Here is a 20,000-nt window from a genome sequence, read left to right on the forward strand (position 1 = left end):
TGTCTGTCTGTCTGTCTGTCTGTCTGTCTGTCTGTCTGTCTGTCTGTCTGTCTGTTTCAGTGTCTGTCTCTGTCTGTCTCTGTTTTTCTGTCTGTCTGTCTGTCTGTCTGTCTGTCTGTCTGTCTGTCTGTCTGTCTGTCTGTCTGTCTGTCTGTCTGTCTGTCTGTCTGTCTGTCTGTCTGTCTGTCTGTCTGTCTGTCTTTCTAATTTCTGTCTTTCTCTGTCTGTATGTGTCTGTCTGTCTGTCTCTGTCTCTGTCTGTCTCTTTCTGTCTGTCTGTCTCTGACTGTCTGTCCCGCTTTCTGTCTATGTCTGTCTGTTTGTCTGTCCGTACTCACTCACTCCCTGGATGAGGAGATGTAATCTCATGTTTTGTCCACAGAAACCAACAGGAGAGATCAGAGTCAGAGATTCTCAGTGGTCAGTCTTCCCAGAGTCATCAAACAGACCTGGACTCTATATTCAGTGTATGTGGTCCTGTTATGTACATTTGTTTTTGTTTACCTCAAGTAAAGTTGATCTGTCAATTATTCATTAATGTGTTAATGAGAAAGCATTTATTCTCTTGCTTAACTTATTTACTTGATTTATTTCAGTTGCTTGAAGAGAAAATTATGACATTTGTGAAGAACGAGCTGAAGATGTTCAAGAGGATTCTTAGTCCAGAACTCCCAGAAGGCTTTGAGAGTCAGAAGCAGGATGAGGAAGTGGTGGATGCTGAAGATGAGAGGCAGGAGAGCAGTGCCAGAGAGGGGGCTCTGAAGATCACACTGCACGTCCTGAGGAAAATGAACCAGAAGGAGCTTGCTGAGACACTGGAGAAATGTAAGATCTGTCTGCCTCATGTTGAATGCTGTTTTATAACATTTAAAAGCTGTAGCTAAAGTACAGCTAAAGTAGCTGTGTAACTCAATGATAATGTAGCAGCCTTAACACAACACCTAGTGACCTCATCAAGTAGCAGAAGGGATGTGTTGTGTTGATTAATTTAGAGAGACAGAGAGAGACAACATTAATAATACCATCAATAATACCAATAATAATATAATCAGTCACACCAGTCTGTAATGCATTATGAAAACATTTACACATTTATACAGTCAGTTAAGATAATAAATGATTATAATTTAAAATGTTATAACAGTCCTACAATACTGTAGGCATTAAAACAGACGTAATATTAATATCCTCTGTGTTATTTCTTCATTCAGATGAGCTTGCTGTGATTTGCCAACGTGAACTCAAATCTAATCTAAAGAAGAAGTTTCAATGTGTATTTGAGGGGATCGCTAAACAAGGAAACCCAACACTTCTCAATAAGATCTACACAGAGCTCTACATCACAGAGGGAGGAACAGGAGAGGTCAATAATGAACATGAGCTGAGACAGATTGAGACAACAACCAGGAAACAAGCAAGACCAGAGACTGCAATCAAATGTAACGACATCTTCAAACTCTTAACTGGACAAGACAAACGTATTAGAACTGTGCTGACAAAGGGAGTCGCTGGCATTGGAAAAACAGTCTCTGTGCAGAAGTTCATTCTGGACTGGGCTGAAGGAAAAGCCAATCAGGATGTTCAATTTGTGTTTTCATTCCCTTTTCGGGAGCTGAATTTGATGAAAGGGGACAAAAACACTTTGATTGAACTTCTCTATCACTTCTCAATGGAAACCAAACAATCAAGAATCTCAAACTTCGACAAGTACAAAGTTGTGTTCATCTTTGATGGTCTGGATGAGTGCCGACTGCCCCTAGACTTCCAGAAGAACAAGATCTGTTGTGACATCACAGAGTCAACCTCAGTGGATGTTCTGCTGACAAATCTCATCAAGGGAAATCTGCTTCCCTCTGCTCTCCTCTGGATAACTACCCGACCTGCAGCAGCCAATAAGATCCCTTCAGGGTGTGTTGACCAGGTGACAGAGGTACGAGGGTTCAATGACCCACAGAAGGAGGAGTACTTCAGAAAGAGATTCAGTGATGAGGACCTGGCCAGCAGAATCATCTCACATGTAAAGACATCAAGGAGCCTCCACATCATGTGCCACATTCCTGTCTTCTGTTGGATTTCTGCAACAGTCCTCGAACACATGCTGAAACATAAGAGAGAAGAGATGCCCAAGACTCTGACTGAGATGTACACACACCTTGTGGTGTTTCATACCAAACAGAAGAATGAAAAGTATCTTGGGAAAGAAGAGACAGGTCCACACTGGAATAAAGAGAGCATTCTGTCACTGGGAAAACTGGCTTTTCAACAGCTAGTGAAGGGCAATCTGATTTTCTATGAAGAAGACCTGAAAGAGGCTGGCATTGATGTCAATGAAGCATCAGTGTACTCAGGATTGTGCACACAGATCTTTAAAGAGGAATGTGGGCTGTACCAGGACAAGGTGTACTGCTTCGTTCATCTGAGCATTCAGGAGTTTCTGGCTGCTGTATATGTGTTCCTCTCATTCATCAACAACAATGAGAATCTAATTGACAAAAAGCAAACAAACGACAAGCCTGAAGTAACTGTCTACAAGAGTGCTGTGGATAATGCCTTACAAAGTGAGACAGGAAACCTGGACCTTTTCCTCCGCTTCCTTCTGGGCCTCTCACTGGAGTCCAATCAGAAGCACTTACGAGGTCTACTGACAAAGACAAGAAGCACCTCACAGAGCCATGAAGAGACAGTAAAGTACATCAAGGAGAAGATCGGGGAGAATCTCTCTCCAGAGAGGAGCATCAATCTGTTCCACTGTCTGAATGAACTGAATGACCATTCTCTAGTGGAGGAGATCCAAAGCTTCCTGAGCTCAGGAAGTCTCTCAAAACCCTACCTGTCACCTGCACAGTGGTCAGCTCTGGTCTTTGTGTTGCTGACTTCAGAAAAGGAGCTGGATGTGTTTGACCTGAAGAAATACTCCAGATCAGAGGAAGGTCTTCTGAGGCTGCTGCCAGTGGTCAAAGCCTCCAGGGCTGTTCTGTGAGTAAATAAAATGACATATAAGAACTAATCATCAGGAAGCAATATTAACCTCTCTGGGGTATGTGGGACACACTATTCAACAGCCAGTGAAATAGCAGGGCGCCAAATTCAAAACAACAAAAATCTCATAATTCAAATTTCTCAAACATATAACTATTATATCCCATTTTAAAGATACACTTCTCGTTAATCCAACCACACTGTCCAATTTCAAAAAGGCTTTACGGCGAAAGCATAACATTATATTATGTTAGGACAGCACCTAGACAAGAAAACCAAACCATTTTTCAAGCAAGGAGAGGTGTCACAAAAACCAGAAATATAGCTAAAATTAACCACTAACCTTTGATGATCTTCATCAGATGGCACTCATAGGACTTCATGTTACACAATACATGTATGTTTTGCTCGATAAAGTTCATATTTATATCCAAAAAACCCATTTACATTGGCGTGTAATGTTCAGAAATGTTTTGCCTCCCAAAACTTCTGGTGAATGAGCACATCAATTTACAGAAATACTCATCATAAACGTTGATAAAATATACAACTGTTATTTAAAGAATTATAGATACACTTCTCCTTAACTTCTTTAGGGTAGGGGGCAGTATTTTCACGGCCGGATGAAAAACGCACCCAAATTAAACGGCCTACTACTCGGGCCCAGTAACTTGAATATGCATATTATTAGTAGATTTGGATAGAAAACACTCTGAAGTTTATAAAACTGTTTGAATGATGTCTGTGAGTATAACAGAACTCATATGGCAGGCAAAAACCTGAGAAAAATCTAACCAGGAAGTGGGAAATCTGGTGCTTGTAGTCCTTTCAAGTCATTGCCTATCGAACACACAGTGACTTAGGGTTCATTTTGCACTTCCTAAGGCTCCCACTAGATGCCAACAGTCTTTAGAAAGTTATTTGAGGCGTCTATGATGAACAGAGAGCGAACAGAGGAAGTTGGAATTTGTTGACTCAGGAAAGCACATGAGTTCATTAGCGCGCATTCACATGAGAGTTAGCTGTGTTCCAAAACGTTTTTCAAGACATTGGAATCATCCAGTTGGAATATTATTGAAGTTCTAAGTTAAAAAGGCCCTAAAGATTGATGCCGTACAACGTTTTACATGTTTGAACGAACGTAAATATAACTTTTTTTGACTTTTCGTCGTGACATTTTGGCCGCGCTTCCTACACTTGGAGTAGCTTACTGAACGCGCTAACAACAAGGAGGTATTTGGACATAAATTATGGACTTTATCGAACAAAACAACATTTATTGTGGACCTGGGATTCCTGGAAGTGCCTTCTGATGAAGATCATCAAAGGTAAGTGAATATTTCTAATGCTATTTAAGATTTTAGATGACTCCAAAATGGCGGGTATCTGTCTTTTTCTGTACTCAGATTATTGCAAAGTGTGCTTTCCACGTGAAGCTTTTTTGAAATCTGTCACAGCGTTTGCATAAAGGAGATGTTCATCTATAATTCCTTGAATAACAGTTTAATATTTATCAACGTTTATGATGAGTATTTTTGTAAATTGCTGATTCACCGGCAGTTTTGGAGGCAAAATATTTTCAGAACATCACGCGCCAATGTAAAATGCTGTTTTTGGATATAAATATCAACTTGATCGAACAAAAAAATGCATGTATTGTGTAACATGATGTCCTAGGAGTGTCATGTGATGAAGATCGTAAAAGGTTAGTGCATAATTTTACCTGAATTTCTGGTATTTGTGACGCCTGTTCTTGCTAGGAAAATGGCTGTGTGGTTTTTCTTGTGTTGGAACTGTCCTAACATAATCTAACTTTATGCTTTCGCCATAAAGCCTTTTTGAAATCGGACAATGTGGTTACATTAAGGAGACGTGTATCTTTAAAATGGTGTAAATAGTCGTATGTTTGAGAACTTTGAATTCTGACATTTTTTGGTTTCGAATTTGGCGCTCTGATTTTTCACTGGCTGTGAAATAGTGTGAACCATGGGAAGGACGTCAGCGTCCTGCCCAAGAGAGGTTAATGCAACCGCTGTGTCAGATTTCAAAAAAGCTTTACGGAGAAAGCAAACTTTGCAATAATCTGAGTACAGCGCTCAGATATCAAAACAAGCCATACAGATACCCGCCATTTTGGAGTCAACAGAAATGACAAAAATGACATAAATATTCACTTACCTTTGATGATCTTCATCGGAATGCACTCCCAGGAATCCCAGGTCCACAATAAATGTTTGTTTTGTTCGATAAAGTTCATCTTTATATCCAAATACCTCCATTTTGTTCACGCGTTCAGTCGAGTAATCCAAATGCACTGGGCTCGCGCAGTAAGTTCAGACAAAGTCAAAAAAGTTATATTACAGTTCGTAGAAACATGTCAAACGATTTATTGAATTAATATTTAGGATGTTTTTATCATAAATCTTCCATAATATTCCAACCGGACGATTCCTTTGTCTTCAGAAATGAAAAGGAACACAGCTAACTCTCATGGGGGCGCGAGCCACTGAGCTCATGTCATTTTCTCAGTCATCTGTTTCCAAGCACTCTTATTCTCTCCCCATTCACAGTAGAAGCATGAAACAACGTTCTAAAGACTGTTGACATCTAGTGGAAGCCTTAGGAAGTGCAAAATGACCCCACAGACACTGTATATTGGATAGGGAATCACTTGAAAAACTAAAAACCTCAGATTTCAGTTGCATATCCTACCTTCTGGGCCTGAGTAGCAGGCAGTTTACTACAGGCACGCTGTTCATCCGGATGTGAAAATACTGCCCCCTACCCCAGTGAGGTTAAGTTTAGAGAAAAATATGTATTATAATATTATATTGAATAACATATTGAATAAATGCATTGATTTTCACATTAGTATATCAATATGAACATACAATTCTAGGAGACGGAAGATGAATCTTTATGTTGTTTGAGAGAATAAACCAAATGCATCTGCCATTGTCCTTCTACACTAATCGTTAAATTAACAGTGTGTTTGTGAAGTCATGATGATCTCTTTTTCAGGCTGTCAGGCTGTGGAGTCACAGAGGAAGGCTGTGCTTCTCTGGTCTCAGCTCTGGAGTCAAACCCCTCACACCTGAGAGAGCTGGACCTGAGTAACAATGACCTGAAGGATTCAGGAGTGGAGCTGCTCTCTGCTGGACTGGGGAATCCCCACTGTAAACTGGAGACTCTGAGGTCAGTATTCCTGTAGTTGGTCAACAAGTGATAACTGTTCACCAGATCCACATGTGTTTACCAGACACACATAGTCCACACCATATGTGTTTGGACAGTAAAGCTTACAGTTTTAAATGTGGTGCTATGCTCCATCATTTTGGATTTGAGATAGAATGTTTTGTATTAGGTGACAGTACAGAATGTCACCTTTAATTTGAGAGTATTCATATATGTTTTACCGTTTAGAAATGAAAGCATGTATGTACAGTGGCTTGCAAAAGTATTCACCCCCTTGGCTTTTTTCCTTTTTGTTTTCTTACAACCTGCAATTAAAATAGATTTTCGGGGGGTTTGTATCATTTGATTTACACAACATGCCTACCACTTTGAAGATGCACTTTTTTTTCACCCCCCCCCCCCCAAAGTCAATACTTTGTAGAGCCACCTTTTGCAGCTATTACAGCTGCAAGTCTCTTGGGTATGTCTCTATAAGCTTGGCACATCTAGCCACTGGGATTTTTGCCCATTCTTCAAGGCAAAACTGCTCCAGCTCCTTCAAGTTGGATGGGTTCCGCTGGTGTACAGCAATCTTTAAGTCATACCACAGATTCTCAATTGGATTGAGGTCTTGGCTTTGACTACGCCATTACAAAACAGTTACATTTTTCCCCTTAAACCACTCGAGTGTTGCTTTAGCAGTCTCAAATCTCTGGAAGACAGAAACAGGTTTCCCTCAAGGATTTCCCTGTATTTAGCACCATCCATCATTCCTTCAATTCTGACCAGTTTTCCAGTCCCTGCCGATGAAAAACAAACCCACAGCATGATGCTGCCACCACCATGCTTCACTGTGGGGATGAGGTTCTCGGGGTGATGAGAGGTGTTGGGTTTGCACCAGACATAGCGTTTTCCTTGATGGCCAAAAAGCTCAATTTTAGTCTCATCTAACCAGAGTACCTTCTTCCATATGTTTGGGGAGTCTGCCACATGCCTTTTGGTGAACACCAAATGTGTTTGCTTATTTTTTTTCTTCAAGCAATGGCTTTTTTTCTGGCCACTCTTCCGTAAAGCCCAGCTCTATGGAGTGTACGGCTTAAAGTGGTCCTATGGACAGATACTCCAATCTCCGCTGTGGAGCTTTGCAGCTCCTTCAGGGTTATCTTTGGTCTCTTTGTTGCCTCTCTGATTAATGCCCTCCTTGCCTGGTCTGTGAGTTTTGGTGGGCGGCCCTCTCTTGGCAGGTTTGTTTTGGTGCCATATTCTTTCCATTTTTTAATAACGGATTTAATGGTGCTCCGTGGGATGTCCAAAGTTTCAGATATTCTTTTATAGCCCAACCCTGATCTGTACTTCTCCACAACTCTGTCCCTGACCTGTTTGGAGAGCTCCTTGGTCTTCATGGTGCCGCTTCCTTGGTGGTGCCCCTTGCTTAGTGGTGCTGCAGACTCTGGGTCCTTTCAGAACAGGTGTATATATACTGAGATTATATGACAGATCATGTGACACTTAGATTGCACACATGTGGAGTTTATTTACCTATGATGTGACTTCTGAAGGTATTTGGTTGCACCAGATATTATTTATGGGCTTCATAGCAAAGGGGGTGAATACATATGCACGCTCCACTTTTCTGTTTTTAACTTTATTTTTTAAACAAGTCATTTTTTTTATTTCTCTTGACCAATTTGGACTATTTTGTGATTGTCCATTACATGGTTAGCATGTTTTGTTGTAGCCTCTGATATTGGTAATGGTGAGAGGTTAGCATGTTTTGTTGTAGCCCCTGTTATTGGTAATGGTTAGAGGTTAGCATGTTTTGTTGTAGCCTCTGTTATTGGTAATGGTGAGAGGTTAGCATGTTTTGTTGTAGCCTCTGTTTTTGGTAATGGTGAGAGGTTAGCATGTTTTGTTGTAGCCCCTGTTATTGGTAATGGTTAGAGGTTAGCATGTTTTGTTGTAGCCTCTGTTATTGGTAATGGTGAGAGGTTAGCATGTTTTGTTGTAGCCTCTGTTATTGGTAATGGTGAGAGGTTAGCATGTTTTGTTGTAGCCTCTGTTATTGGTAATGGTGAGAGGTTAGCATGTTTTGTTGTAGCCTCTGTAATTGGTAATGGTGAGAGGTTAGCTGTTTTGTTGTAGGCTCTGTTATTGGTAATGGTGAGAGGTTAGCATGTTTTGTTGTAGCTTCTGTTATTGGTAATGGTGAGAGGTTAGCATGTTTAGTTGTAGCCTCTCTTATTGGTAATGGTGAGAGGTTAGCATGTTTTGTTGTGGCCTCTGTAACTTTCTCACTCATTCTGATTCATGATTTATTCATGATTTTTCTTAATCATGCCATCATCAGAATTTAATTTTTAATCGTGAATCACATACAGTTGAAGTCGGAAGTGTACATACACTGAGGTTGGAGTCATTAAAACGTGTTTTTGAACCTCTCCAAAAATTTCTTGTTAACAAACTATAGTTTTGGCAAGTCGGTTAGAACATCTACTTTGTGCATGACACAAGTAATTTTTGAAACAATTGTTTACAGACAGATTATTTCACTTATAATTCACTGTGTCACAATTCCAGTGGGTCAGAAGTTTACATACACTAAGTTGACTGTGCCTTTAAACAGCTTGGAAAATTCCAGAAAATGATGTCATGGCTTTAGAAGCATCTGATAGACTAATTGACATAATGTGGATGTATTTCACGGCCTACCTTCAAACTCAGTGCCTCTTTGCTTGACATCATGGGAAAATCAAAAGAAATCAGTCAATATCTCATAAAAAAAATTGTAGACCTCCACAAGTCTTTTTCATCCTTGGGAGCAATTTCCAAACGCCTGAAGGTAACACGTTCATCTGTTCAAACAATAGTACGCAAGTCTAAACACCATGGGACCACACAGCCGCCATTCCGCTCAGGAAGGAGACACGTTCTGTCTCCTAGAGATTAACTTACTTTGGTGCAAATCAATCCCAGAACAACAGCAAAGGACCTTGTGAAGATGTTGGAGGAAACAGGTACAAAAGTATCTATATCCACAGTAAAACGAGTCCTATATCGCCGTAAGCTGAAAGGTTGCTCAGCAAGGAAGAAGCCACTGCTCCCAAACCGCCATAAAAAAAGCATGACTACGGTTTGCAACTGCACATGGGGACAAATATCGTACTTTTTGGAGAAATGTCCTCTGGTCAGATGAAACAAAACAAGAACTGTTTGGCCATAATGACCATCGTTATGTTTGGAGGAAAAAGGGGGAGGCTTGCAAGCCAAAGAACACCATCCCAACCGTGAAGCCCGGGGGTGGCAGCATCATGTTGTGGGGGTGTTTTGCTGCAGGAGGGACTGGTGCACTTCACAAAATAGATGGCATCATGAGGGAGGAAAATTATGTGGATATATTGATGCAACATCTCAAGACATCAGTCAGGAAGTTAAAGCTTGGTCACAAATGGGTCTTCCAAATGGAAAATGACCCCAACGATACTTCCAAAGTTGTGGCAAAATGGCTGAAGGACAACAATGTATTGGAATGGCCATCACAAAGCCCTGACCTCAATCCTATAGAACATTTGTGGACAGAACTGAAAGAGCGTGTGCAAGCAAGAGGCCTACAAACCTGACTCAGTTACACCAGCTCTGTCAGGAGGAATGGGCCAAAATTCACCCAACTTATTGTGGGAAGCTTGTGGAAGGTTACCCGAAACGTTTAACCCAAGTTAAACCATTTAAAGGCAATGCTACCAAATACTAATTGAGTGTATGTAAACTTCTGACCCACTGGGAATGTGATGAAAGAAATAAAAGCTGAAATTAATCATTCTCTCTACTATTATTCTGACATTTCACATTCTTAAAATAAAGTGGTGATCCTAACTGACCTAAGACAGAGGATTTTTATTAGGATTAAATGTCAGGAATTGTAAAAATGGAGTTTAAATGTATTTGGCTAAGGTGTATGTAAACTTCTGACTTCAAATGTATGTATTAAAATACCCTCAAATAAAAGGTGACATTATATACTGTCACCTCATATGAAACATTTAATCTGAAATCCAAAATGTTGGAGTACAGAGCCACATTTAAAATGTTTGCTTCACTGTCAAAATAGATATGGTGTGGACTGTATACTCAATACAATCTAAATCTGATACTTCACTGTCTGTCTTCTGACTGATACTGCTTTTTAAACTGGTCTGGTCAGTCTACTCAAATATTTGTACTATATATGTTTCTATCTGCAGGCAATACTTTGATCATTTGTCATTTTTAATGATGATACATTAATTTACGAATAGATATGTAAGGTTTCAGGACACTGATATCTGAAAAATGTTGAAAAATTATACTGCCACTATTTTCACCACCCTAAAGCATAGCAGTGTGATTTTAATTTGATTTGACTCTTTGCAGGCTGTCAGGCTGTGGAGTCACAGAGGAAGGCTGTGATTCTCTGGTCTCAGCTCTGGAGTCAAACCCCTCACACCTGAGAGAGCTGGACCTGAGTAACAATGACCTGAAGGATTCAGGAGTGAAGCTGCTCTCTGCTGGACTGGAGGATCCACACTGCAGACTGGAGATTCTGAGGTCAGTATTCCTGTAGTTGGTCAACAAGTGATAACTCTTCACCAGATCCACATGTGTTTACCAGACACACATAGTCCACACCATATGTGTTTGGACAGTGAAGCTTACAGTTTTACATTTGGTGCTATGCTCCAGCATTTTGGATTTGAGATGTTTCATATTAGGTGACCTTACATAATGTCACCTTTTATTTGAGGGTATTTTCATGCATATCTGTTTTACCGTTTAGAAATTAAAGCACTTTCTGTACGTAGTTCTCCCATTTGAATAAGTCTTAATTATTTGGACAAATTCACTTATATTGTATTAAAGTAGTCATAAGTTTAGTAGTTGTACCATATTCCATGCCTGCAGTGATTACATCAAGCTTGTGATTCTACAAACTTGTTGAAATCATTTTTCAGTTTGTTTTGGTTGTGTTTTGGATGATGTTTTTCCTAATGGAAACTGAATGGTGAATAATGTCCTGTCATTTTGGAGTCACTTCACTTGTATTGTCAGTAAGAATAGAAGATGTTTCTGAACACTTCTACATTCATGTGGATGCTACCATGATTATGAATAATCATGAATGAATCGTGAATGATGATGAATGAGAAAGTTACAGAGGCACAAAGATCAGACCCCCTTTGTTATTGGTGTTATTCTGTATACTTCTGTATACTTCTGGCCCTTCTTTGGACACTGTGTTAACTAACCTCCAGACGAGCTTCAATGTCATACAGCTCTCCTTCCGTGGCCTCCAACTGCTCTTAAATACAAGTAAAACTAAATGCATGCTCTTCAACCGATCGCTGCCTGCACCTGCCCACCTGTCCAGCATCACTACTCTGGACGGTTCTGACTAAGAATATGTGGACAACTACAAATACCTAGGTGTCTGGTTAGACTGTAAACTCTCCTTCCAGACTCACTATAAGCATCTCCAATCCAAAGTTAAATCTAGAATTGGCTTCCTATTTCGCAACAAAGCATCCTTCACTCATGCTGCCAAACATACCCTTGTAAAACTGACCATCCTACCGATCCTCGACTTCGGCGATGTCATTTACAAAATAGCCTCCAATACCCTACTCAATAAATTGGATGCAGTCTATCACAGTGCCATCCGTTTTGTCACCAAAGCCCCATATACAGTGGGGGAAAAAAGTATTTGATCCCCTGCTGATTTTGTACGTTTGTCCACTGACAAAGAAAGGATCAGTCTATAATTTTAATGGTTTATTTGAACAGTGAGAGACATAATAACAACAAAAAGATCCAGAAAAACTCATGTCAGAAATGTTATAAATTGATTTGCATTTTAATGAGGGAAATAAGTATTTGACCCCCTCTCAATCAGAAAGATTTCTGGCTCCCAGGTGTCTATTATACAGGTAACGAGCTGAGATTAGGAGCACACTCTTAAGTAAAGGGAGTGCTCTTAACCGCAGCTTGTTACCTGTAAAAAAAGACACCCGTCCACAGAAGCAATCAATCAATCAGATTCCAAACTCTCCACCATGGCCAAGACCAAAGAGCTCTCCAAGGATGTCAGGGACAAGATTGTAGACCTACACAAGGCTGGAATGGGCTACACGACCATCGCCAAGCAGCTTGGTAAGAAGGTGACAACATATGGTGCGATTATTCGCAAATGGAAGAAACACAAAAGAACTGTCAATATCCCTCGGCCTGGGGCTCCATGCAAGATCTCACCTCATGGAGTTGCAATGATCATGAGAACGGTGAGGAATCAGCCCAGAACTCCACGGGAGGATCTTGTCAATGATCTCAAGGCAGCTGGGACCACAGTCACCAAGAAAACAATTGGTAACACACTATGCCGTGAAGGACTGAAATCCTACAGCGCCCGCAAGGTCCTCCTGCTCAAGAATACATATACATGCCCGTCTGAAGTTTGCCAATGAACATCTGAATGATTCAGAGGACAACTGGGTGAAAATGTTGTGGTCAGATGAGACCAAAATGGAGCTCTTTGACATCAAGTCAACTCGCCGTGTTTGGAGGAGGAGGATTGCTGCCTATGACCCCAAGAACACCATCTCCACCGTCAAACATGGAGGTGGAAACATTATGCTTTGGGGGTGTTTTTCTGCTAAGGGGACAGGACAACTTCACTGCATCAAAGGGACGAAGGACGGGGCCATGTACCGTCAAATCTTGGGTGAGAACCTCCTTCCCTCAGCCAGGGCATTGAAAATGGGTCGTGGATGGGTATTCCAGCATGACAATGACCCAAAACACACGGCCAAGGCAACAAAGGAGTGGCTCAAGAAGAAGCACATTAAGGTCCTGGAGTGGCCTAGCCAGTCTCCAGACCTTAATCCCATAGAAAATCTGTGGAGGAGCTGAAAGGTTCGAGTTGCCAAACGTCAGCCTCGAAACCTTAATGACTTGGAGAAGATCTGCAAAGAGGAGTGGGACAAAATCCCTCCTGAGATGTGTGCAAACCTGGTGGCCAACTACAAGAAACGTCTGACCTCTGATTGCCAACAAGGGTTTTGCCACCAAGTACTAAGTCATGTTTTGCAGAGGGGTCAAATACTTATTTCCCTCATTAAAATGCAAATCAATATACAACATTTTTGACATGCTTTTTTCTTGATTTTTTTTTGCTGTTATTCTGTCTCTCACTGTTCAAATAAACCTACCATTAAAATTATAGACTGATCATGTCTTTGTAAGTGGGCAAAGGTAGAAAATCAGCAGGGGATCAAATACTTTTTCCCCCCACTGTACTACCCACCACTGCGACCTGTACGCTCTCGTTGTCTGGCCCTCGCTTCACACTCGTTGCCAAACCCACTGGCTCCAGGTCATCTACAAGACCCTGCTAGGTAAAGAAAGTCCCCCCTCATCTCCGCTCACTGGTCACCATAGCAGCACCCACCTGTAGCACGCGCTCCAGCAGGTATATCTCCCTGGTCACCCCCAAAGCAAATTCCTCCTTCGGCCACCTCTTCTTCCAGTTCTCTGCTGCCAATGACTGGAACGAACTACAAAAATCACTAAAACTGGAAACACTTATCTCCCTCACTAGCTTTAAGCACCAGCTGTCAGAGCAGCTCACAGATTACTGCACCTGTACATAGCCCATCTATAATTTAGCCCAACTACTTCTTCCCCTACTGTATTTATTTATTTAGCTCCTTTGCTCCCCATTATTTCTACTTTGCACTTTCTTCCACTGCATATCTTCCATTCCAGTGTTTTACTTGCTATATTGTATTTACTTTGCAACCATGGCCTTTTTTTGCCTTTACCTCCCTTATTTCACTTCATTTGCTCACATTGTATATAGACTTATTTTTCTACTGTATTATTGACTGTATGTTTCTGTAATACCCTTGTTTGAACCAAGTATTGAGTTTATTTGTTATAATTAATTGGTATTATATTTAAAAGATGATTGAATTGCTCCTAAACTGTAATGTTGTTAATGCATTATGCTTTTTGAAGAAATATTTATTTAACGTATAAGTGAATAGTTTGTTTTACTTTGAAGTTTAAGTTTTGACCAATAAGGTCGCTTGTTAAGTTGTGGCCAATGGGAGTTGACCTGGTTAACGGGAGGGAAAAAGGTGTTTGTGTCCAGTTTGTGTGTGTGTGTGTTTTTGTCCAGTGTGAGTGTGTGTGTGTGTCCAGTGTGTTTGTGTCCAGGTGTCCAGTGTGTATATATGTCCAGTGTGTGTGTGTGTGTGTGTGTGTGTGTGTGTGTGTGTGTGTGTGTGTGTGTGTGTGTGTGTGTGTGTGTGTGTGTGTGTGTGTGTGTGTGTGTGTGTGTGTGTGTGTGTGTGTGTGTGTGAGTTCAGGTGTATCCCTCAATGACTGTCTGTTTTTCTGCTTACCGCTACAGTGTGGAACATGGTGGAGAGAACAGAATGAAACCTGGACTTAGAAAATGTGAGTGTTGACTGCTGTGAAGAATATGACTAAGAATAAGTCTTAATTCAAGTTAAGTCAAAGACCACCATCATTACTGACTTGGTCATATTAAATATCATCTGTAGTTCTACAGAAGCACAAATCAGGGACACCAACGTTTACAAAGAGTTGATATGACAGTGTGTGTGTGTGTGTGTGTGTGTGTGTGTGTAATTATTGTGAATAAGTGTGTATTATATTACCATACAGTATAACATATGATCATTCAACAAGTCTCAAGTTACCTTAACTTCTCCTTTTGATACCTAGAAACATCTACATTAAATGAATTAGTGAAAAGTGAGTTAACATTCTAATGTGAATGATGATGATTTCTAATATTGTGTCTGGTTTCATCCATCAGATGTCTGTGATCTCACACTGGACCTAAACACAGTAAACAGACGCCTCTCTCTGTCTGAGGAGAACAGAAAGGTGACATGTAGGACAGAGGAGCAGCCGTATCCTGATCACCCAGAGAGATTTGAGGACTGTAGACAGGTGCTGTGTAGAGAGGGTCTGACTGGGCGCTGTTACTGGGAGGTAGAGTGGAGTGGGGGGGCTGGTATAGGAGTGACATATAAAGGAATCAACAGGAGAGGATGGGGTGATGACTGTTGTCTTGGATGTAATGACAAGTCCTGGAGTCTGTTCTGCTCTGACTACAGTTACTCTGCCTGGCATAATAATAACTCCACTACCATAGACGTCCCCTCCTCCAGCTGGTATAATAATAACTCCACTACCATAGACGTCCCCTCCTCCAGCTGGTATAATAATAACTCCACTACCATAGACGTCCCCTCCTCCAGCTGGTATAATAATAACTCCACTACCATAGACGTCCCCTCCTCCAGCTGGTATAATAATAACTCCACTACCATAGACGTCCCCTCCTCCAGCTGGTATAATAATAACTCCACTACCATAGACGTCCCCTCCTCCAGCTGGTATAATAATAACTCCACTACCATAGACGTCCCCTCCTCCAGCTGGTATAATAATAACTCCACTACCATAGACGTCCCCTCCTCCAGCTGGCATAATAATAACTCCACTACCATAGACGTCCCCTCCTCCAGCTGGTATAATAATAACTCCACTACCATAGACGTCCCCTCCTCCAGCTGGTATAATAATAACTCCACTACCATAGACGTCCCCTCCTCCAGCTGGTATAATAATAACTCCACTACCATAGACGTCCCCTCCTCCAGCTGGTATAATAATAACTCCACTACCATAGACGTCCCCTCCTCCAGCTGGTATAATAATAACTCCACTACCATAGACGTCCCCTCCTCCAGCTGGTATAATAATAACTCCACTACCATAGACGTCCCCTCCTCCAGCTGGTATAATAATAACTCCACTACCATAGACGTCCCCTCCTCCAGCTGGTATAATAATAACTCCACTACCATAGACGTCCCCTCCTCCAGCTGGTATAATAATAACTCCACTACCATAGACGTCCCCTCCTCCAGCTGGTATAATAATAACTCCACTACCATAGACGTCCCCTCCTCCAGCTGGTATAATAATAACTCCACTACCATAGACGTCCCCTCCTCCAGCTGGTATAATAATAACTCCACTACCATAGACGTCCCCTCCTCCAGCTGGTATAATAATAACTCCACTACCATAGACGTCCCCTCCTCCAGCTGGTATAATAATAACTCCACTACCATAGACGTCCCCTCCTCCAGCTGGTATAATAATAACTCCACTACCATAGACGTCCCCTCCTCCAGCTGGTATAATAATAACTCCACTACCATAGACGTCCCCTCCTCCAGCTGGTATAATAATAACTCCACTACCATAGACGTCCCCTCCTCCAGCTGGTATAATAATAACTCCACTACCATAGACGTCCCCTCCTCCAGCTGGCATAATAATAACTCCACTACCATAGACGTCCCCTCCTCCAGCTGGTATAATAATAACTCCACTACCATAGACGTCCCCTCCTCCAGCTGGTATAATAATAACTCCACTACCATAGACGTCCCCTCCTCCAGCTGGTATAATAATAACTCCACTACCATAGACGTCCCCTCCTCCAGCTGGTATAATAATAACTCCACTACCATAGACGTCCCCTCCTCCAGCTGGTATAATAATAACTCCACTACCATAGACGTCCCCTCCTCCAGCTGGTATAATAATAACTCCACTACCATAGACGTCCCCTCCTCCAGCTGGTATAATAATAACTCCACTACCATAGACGTCCCCTCCTCCAGCTGGTATAATAATAACTCCACTACCATAGACGTCCTCTCCTCCAGCTGGTATAATAATAACTCCACTACCATAGACGTCCCCTCCTCCAGCTGGTATAATAATAACTCCACTACCATAGACGTCCCCTCCTCCAGCTGGTATAATAATAACTCCACTACCATAGACGTCCCCTCCTCCAGCTGGTATAATAATAACTCCACTACCATAGACGTCCCCTCCTCCAGCTGGTATAATAATAACTCCACTACCATAGACGTCCCCTCCTCCAGCTGGTATAATAATAACTCCACTACCATAGACGTCCCCTCCTCCAGCTGGTATAATAATAACTCCACTACCATAGACGTCCCCTCCTCCAGCTGGTATAATAATAACTCCACTACCATAGACGTCCCCTCCTCCAGCTGGTATAATAATAACTCCACTACCATAGACGTCCCCTCCTCCAGCTGGTATAATAATAACTCCACTACCATAGACGTCCCCTCCTCCAGCTGGTATAATAATAACTCCACTACCATAGACGTCCCCTCCTCCAGCTGGTATAATAATAACTCCACTACCATAGACGTCCCCTCCTCCAGCTGGTATAATAATAACTCCACTACCATAGACGTCCCCTCCTCCAGCTGGTATAATAATAATCCCACTACCATAGACGTCCCCTCCTCCAGCTGGTATAATAATAACTCCACTACCATAGACGTCCCCTCCTCCAGCTGGTATAATAATAACTCCACTACCATAGACGTCCCCTCCTCCAGCTGGTATAATAATAACTCCACTACCATAGACGTCCCCTCCTCCAGCTGGTATAATAATAACTCCACTACCATAGACGTCCTCTCCTCCAGCTGGTATAATAATAACTCCACTACCATAGACGTCCCCTCCTCCAGCTGGTATAATAATAACTCCACTACCATAGACGTCCCCTCCTCCAGCTGGTATAATAATAACTCCACTACCATAGACGTCCCCTCCTCCAGCTGGTATAATAATAACTCCACTACCATAGACGTCCCCTTCTCCAGCTGGTATAATAATAACTCCACTACCATAGACGTCCCCTCCTCCAGCTGGTATAATAATAACTCCACTACCATAGACGTCCCCTCCTCCAGCTGGTATAATAATAACTCCACTACCATAGACGTCCCCTCCTCCAGCTGGTATAATAATAACTCCACTACCATAGACGTCCCCTCCTCCAGCTGGTATAATAATAACTCCACTACCATAGACGTCCCCTCCTCCAGCTGGTATAATAATAACTCCACTACCATAGACGTCCCCTCCTCCAGCTGGTATAATAATAACTCCACTACCATAGACGTCCTCTCCTCCAGCTGGTATAATAATAACTCCACTACCATAGACGTCCCCTCCTCCAGCTGGTATAATAATAACTCCACTACCATAGACGTCCCCTCCTCCAGCTGGTATAATAATAACTCCACTACCATAGACGTCCCCTCCTCCAGCTGGTATAATAATAACTCCACTACCATAGACGTCCCCTCCTCCAGCTGGTATAATAATAACTCCACTACCATAGACGTCCCCTCCTCCAGCTGGTATAATAATAACTCCACTACCATAGACGTCCCCTCCTCCAGCTGGTATAATAATAACTCCACTACCATAGACGTCCCCTCCTCCAGCTGGTATAATAATAACTCCACTACCATAGACGTCCCCTCCTCCAGCTGGTATAATAATAACTCCACTACCATAGACGTCCCCTCCTCCAGCTGGTATAATAATAACTCCACTACCATAGACGTCCCCTCCTCCAGCTGGTATAATAATAACTCCACTACCATAGACGTCCCCTCCTCCAGCTGGTATAATAATAACTCCACTACCATAGACGTCCCCTCCTCCAGCTGGTATAATAATAACTCCACTACCATAGACGTCCCCTCCTCCAGCTGGTATAATAATAACTCCACTACCATAGACGTCCCCTCCTCCAGCTGGCATAATAATAATCCTACTACCATAGACGTCCCCTCCTCCAGCTGGTATAATAATAACTCCACTACCATAGACGTCCCCTCCTCCAGCTGGTATAATAATAACTCCACTACCATAGACGTCCCCTCCTCCAGCTGGTATAATAATAACTCCACTACCATAGACGTCCCCTCCTCCAGCTGGTATAATAATAACTCCACTACCATAGACGTCCCCTCCTCCAGCTGGTATAATAATAACTCCACTACCATAGACGTCCCCTCCTCCAGCTGGTATAATAATAACTCCACTACCATAGACGTCCCCTCCTCCAGCTGGTATAATAATAACTCCACTACCATAGACGTCCCCTCCTCCAGCTGGTATAATAATAACTCCACTACCATAGACGTCCCCTCCTCCAGCTGGTATAATAATAACTCCACTACCATAGACGTCCCCTCCTCCAGCTGGTATAATAATAACTCCACTACCATAGACGTCCCCTCCTCCAGCTGGTATAATAATAACTCCACTACCATAGACGTCCCCTCCTCCAGCTGGTATAATAATAACTCCACTACCATAGACGTCCCCTCCTCCAGCTGGTATAATAATAACTCCACTACCATAGACGTCCCCTCCTCCAGCTGGTATAATAATAACTCCACTACCATAGACGTCCCCTCCTCCAGCTGGTATAATAATAACTCCACTACCATAGACGTCCCCTCCTCCAGCTGGTATAATAATAACTCCACTACCATAGACGTCCCCTCCTCCAGCTGGCATAATAATAATCCTACTACCATAGACGTCCCCTCCTCCAGCTGGTATAATAATAACTCCACTACCATAGACGTCCCCTCCTCCAGCTGGTATAATAATAACTCCACTACCATAGACGTCCCCTCCTCCAGCTGGTATAATAATAACTCCACTACCATAGACGTCCCCTCCTCCAGCTGGTATAATAATAACTCCACTACCATAGACGTCCCCTCCTCCAGCTGGTATAATAATAACTCCACTACCATAGACGTCCCCTCCTCCAGCTGGTATAATAATAACTCCACTACCATAGACGTCCCCTCCTCCAGCTGGTATAATAATAACTCCACTACCAT

General features: G+C 42.2%; 1 protein-coding gene across 1 annotated transcript; it reads left to right on the top strand.

Moving 5' to 3' along the window:
* Nucleotides 1-605: 605 nt before the first annotated feature.
* Nucleotides 606-10,726, top strand: LOC106596978 (NLR family CARD domain-containing protein 3-like; the record flags this gene model as incomplete). The annotated part of the gene is made up of 4 exons (XM_045711923.1): nucleotides 606-825; nucleotides 1,212-2,976; nucleotides 6,001-6,174; nucleotides 10,561-10,726. Coding segments are annotated over 4 exons (2,325 nt in total), but the record flags the coding sequence as incomplete, so codon positions are not given.
* Between the last annotated feature and the right edge of the window lie 9,274 nt (nucleotides 10,727-20,000).

This window comes from Salmo salar, unplaced genomic scaffold, assembly GCF_905237065.1.
Source record: "Salmo salar unplaced genomic scaffold, Ssal_v3.1, whole genome shotgun sequence".
Lineage (NCBI taxonomy): Eukaryota > Metazoa > Chordata > Actinopteri > Salmoniformes > Salmonidae > Salmo > Salmo salar.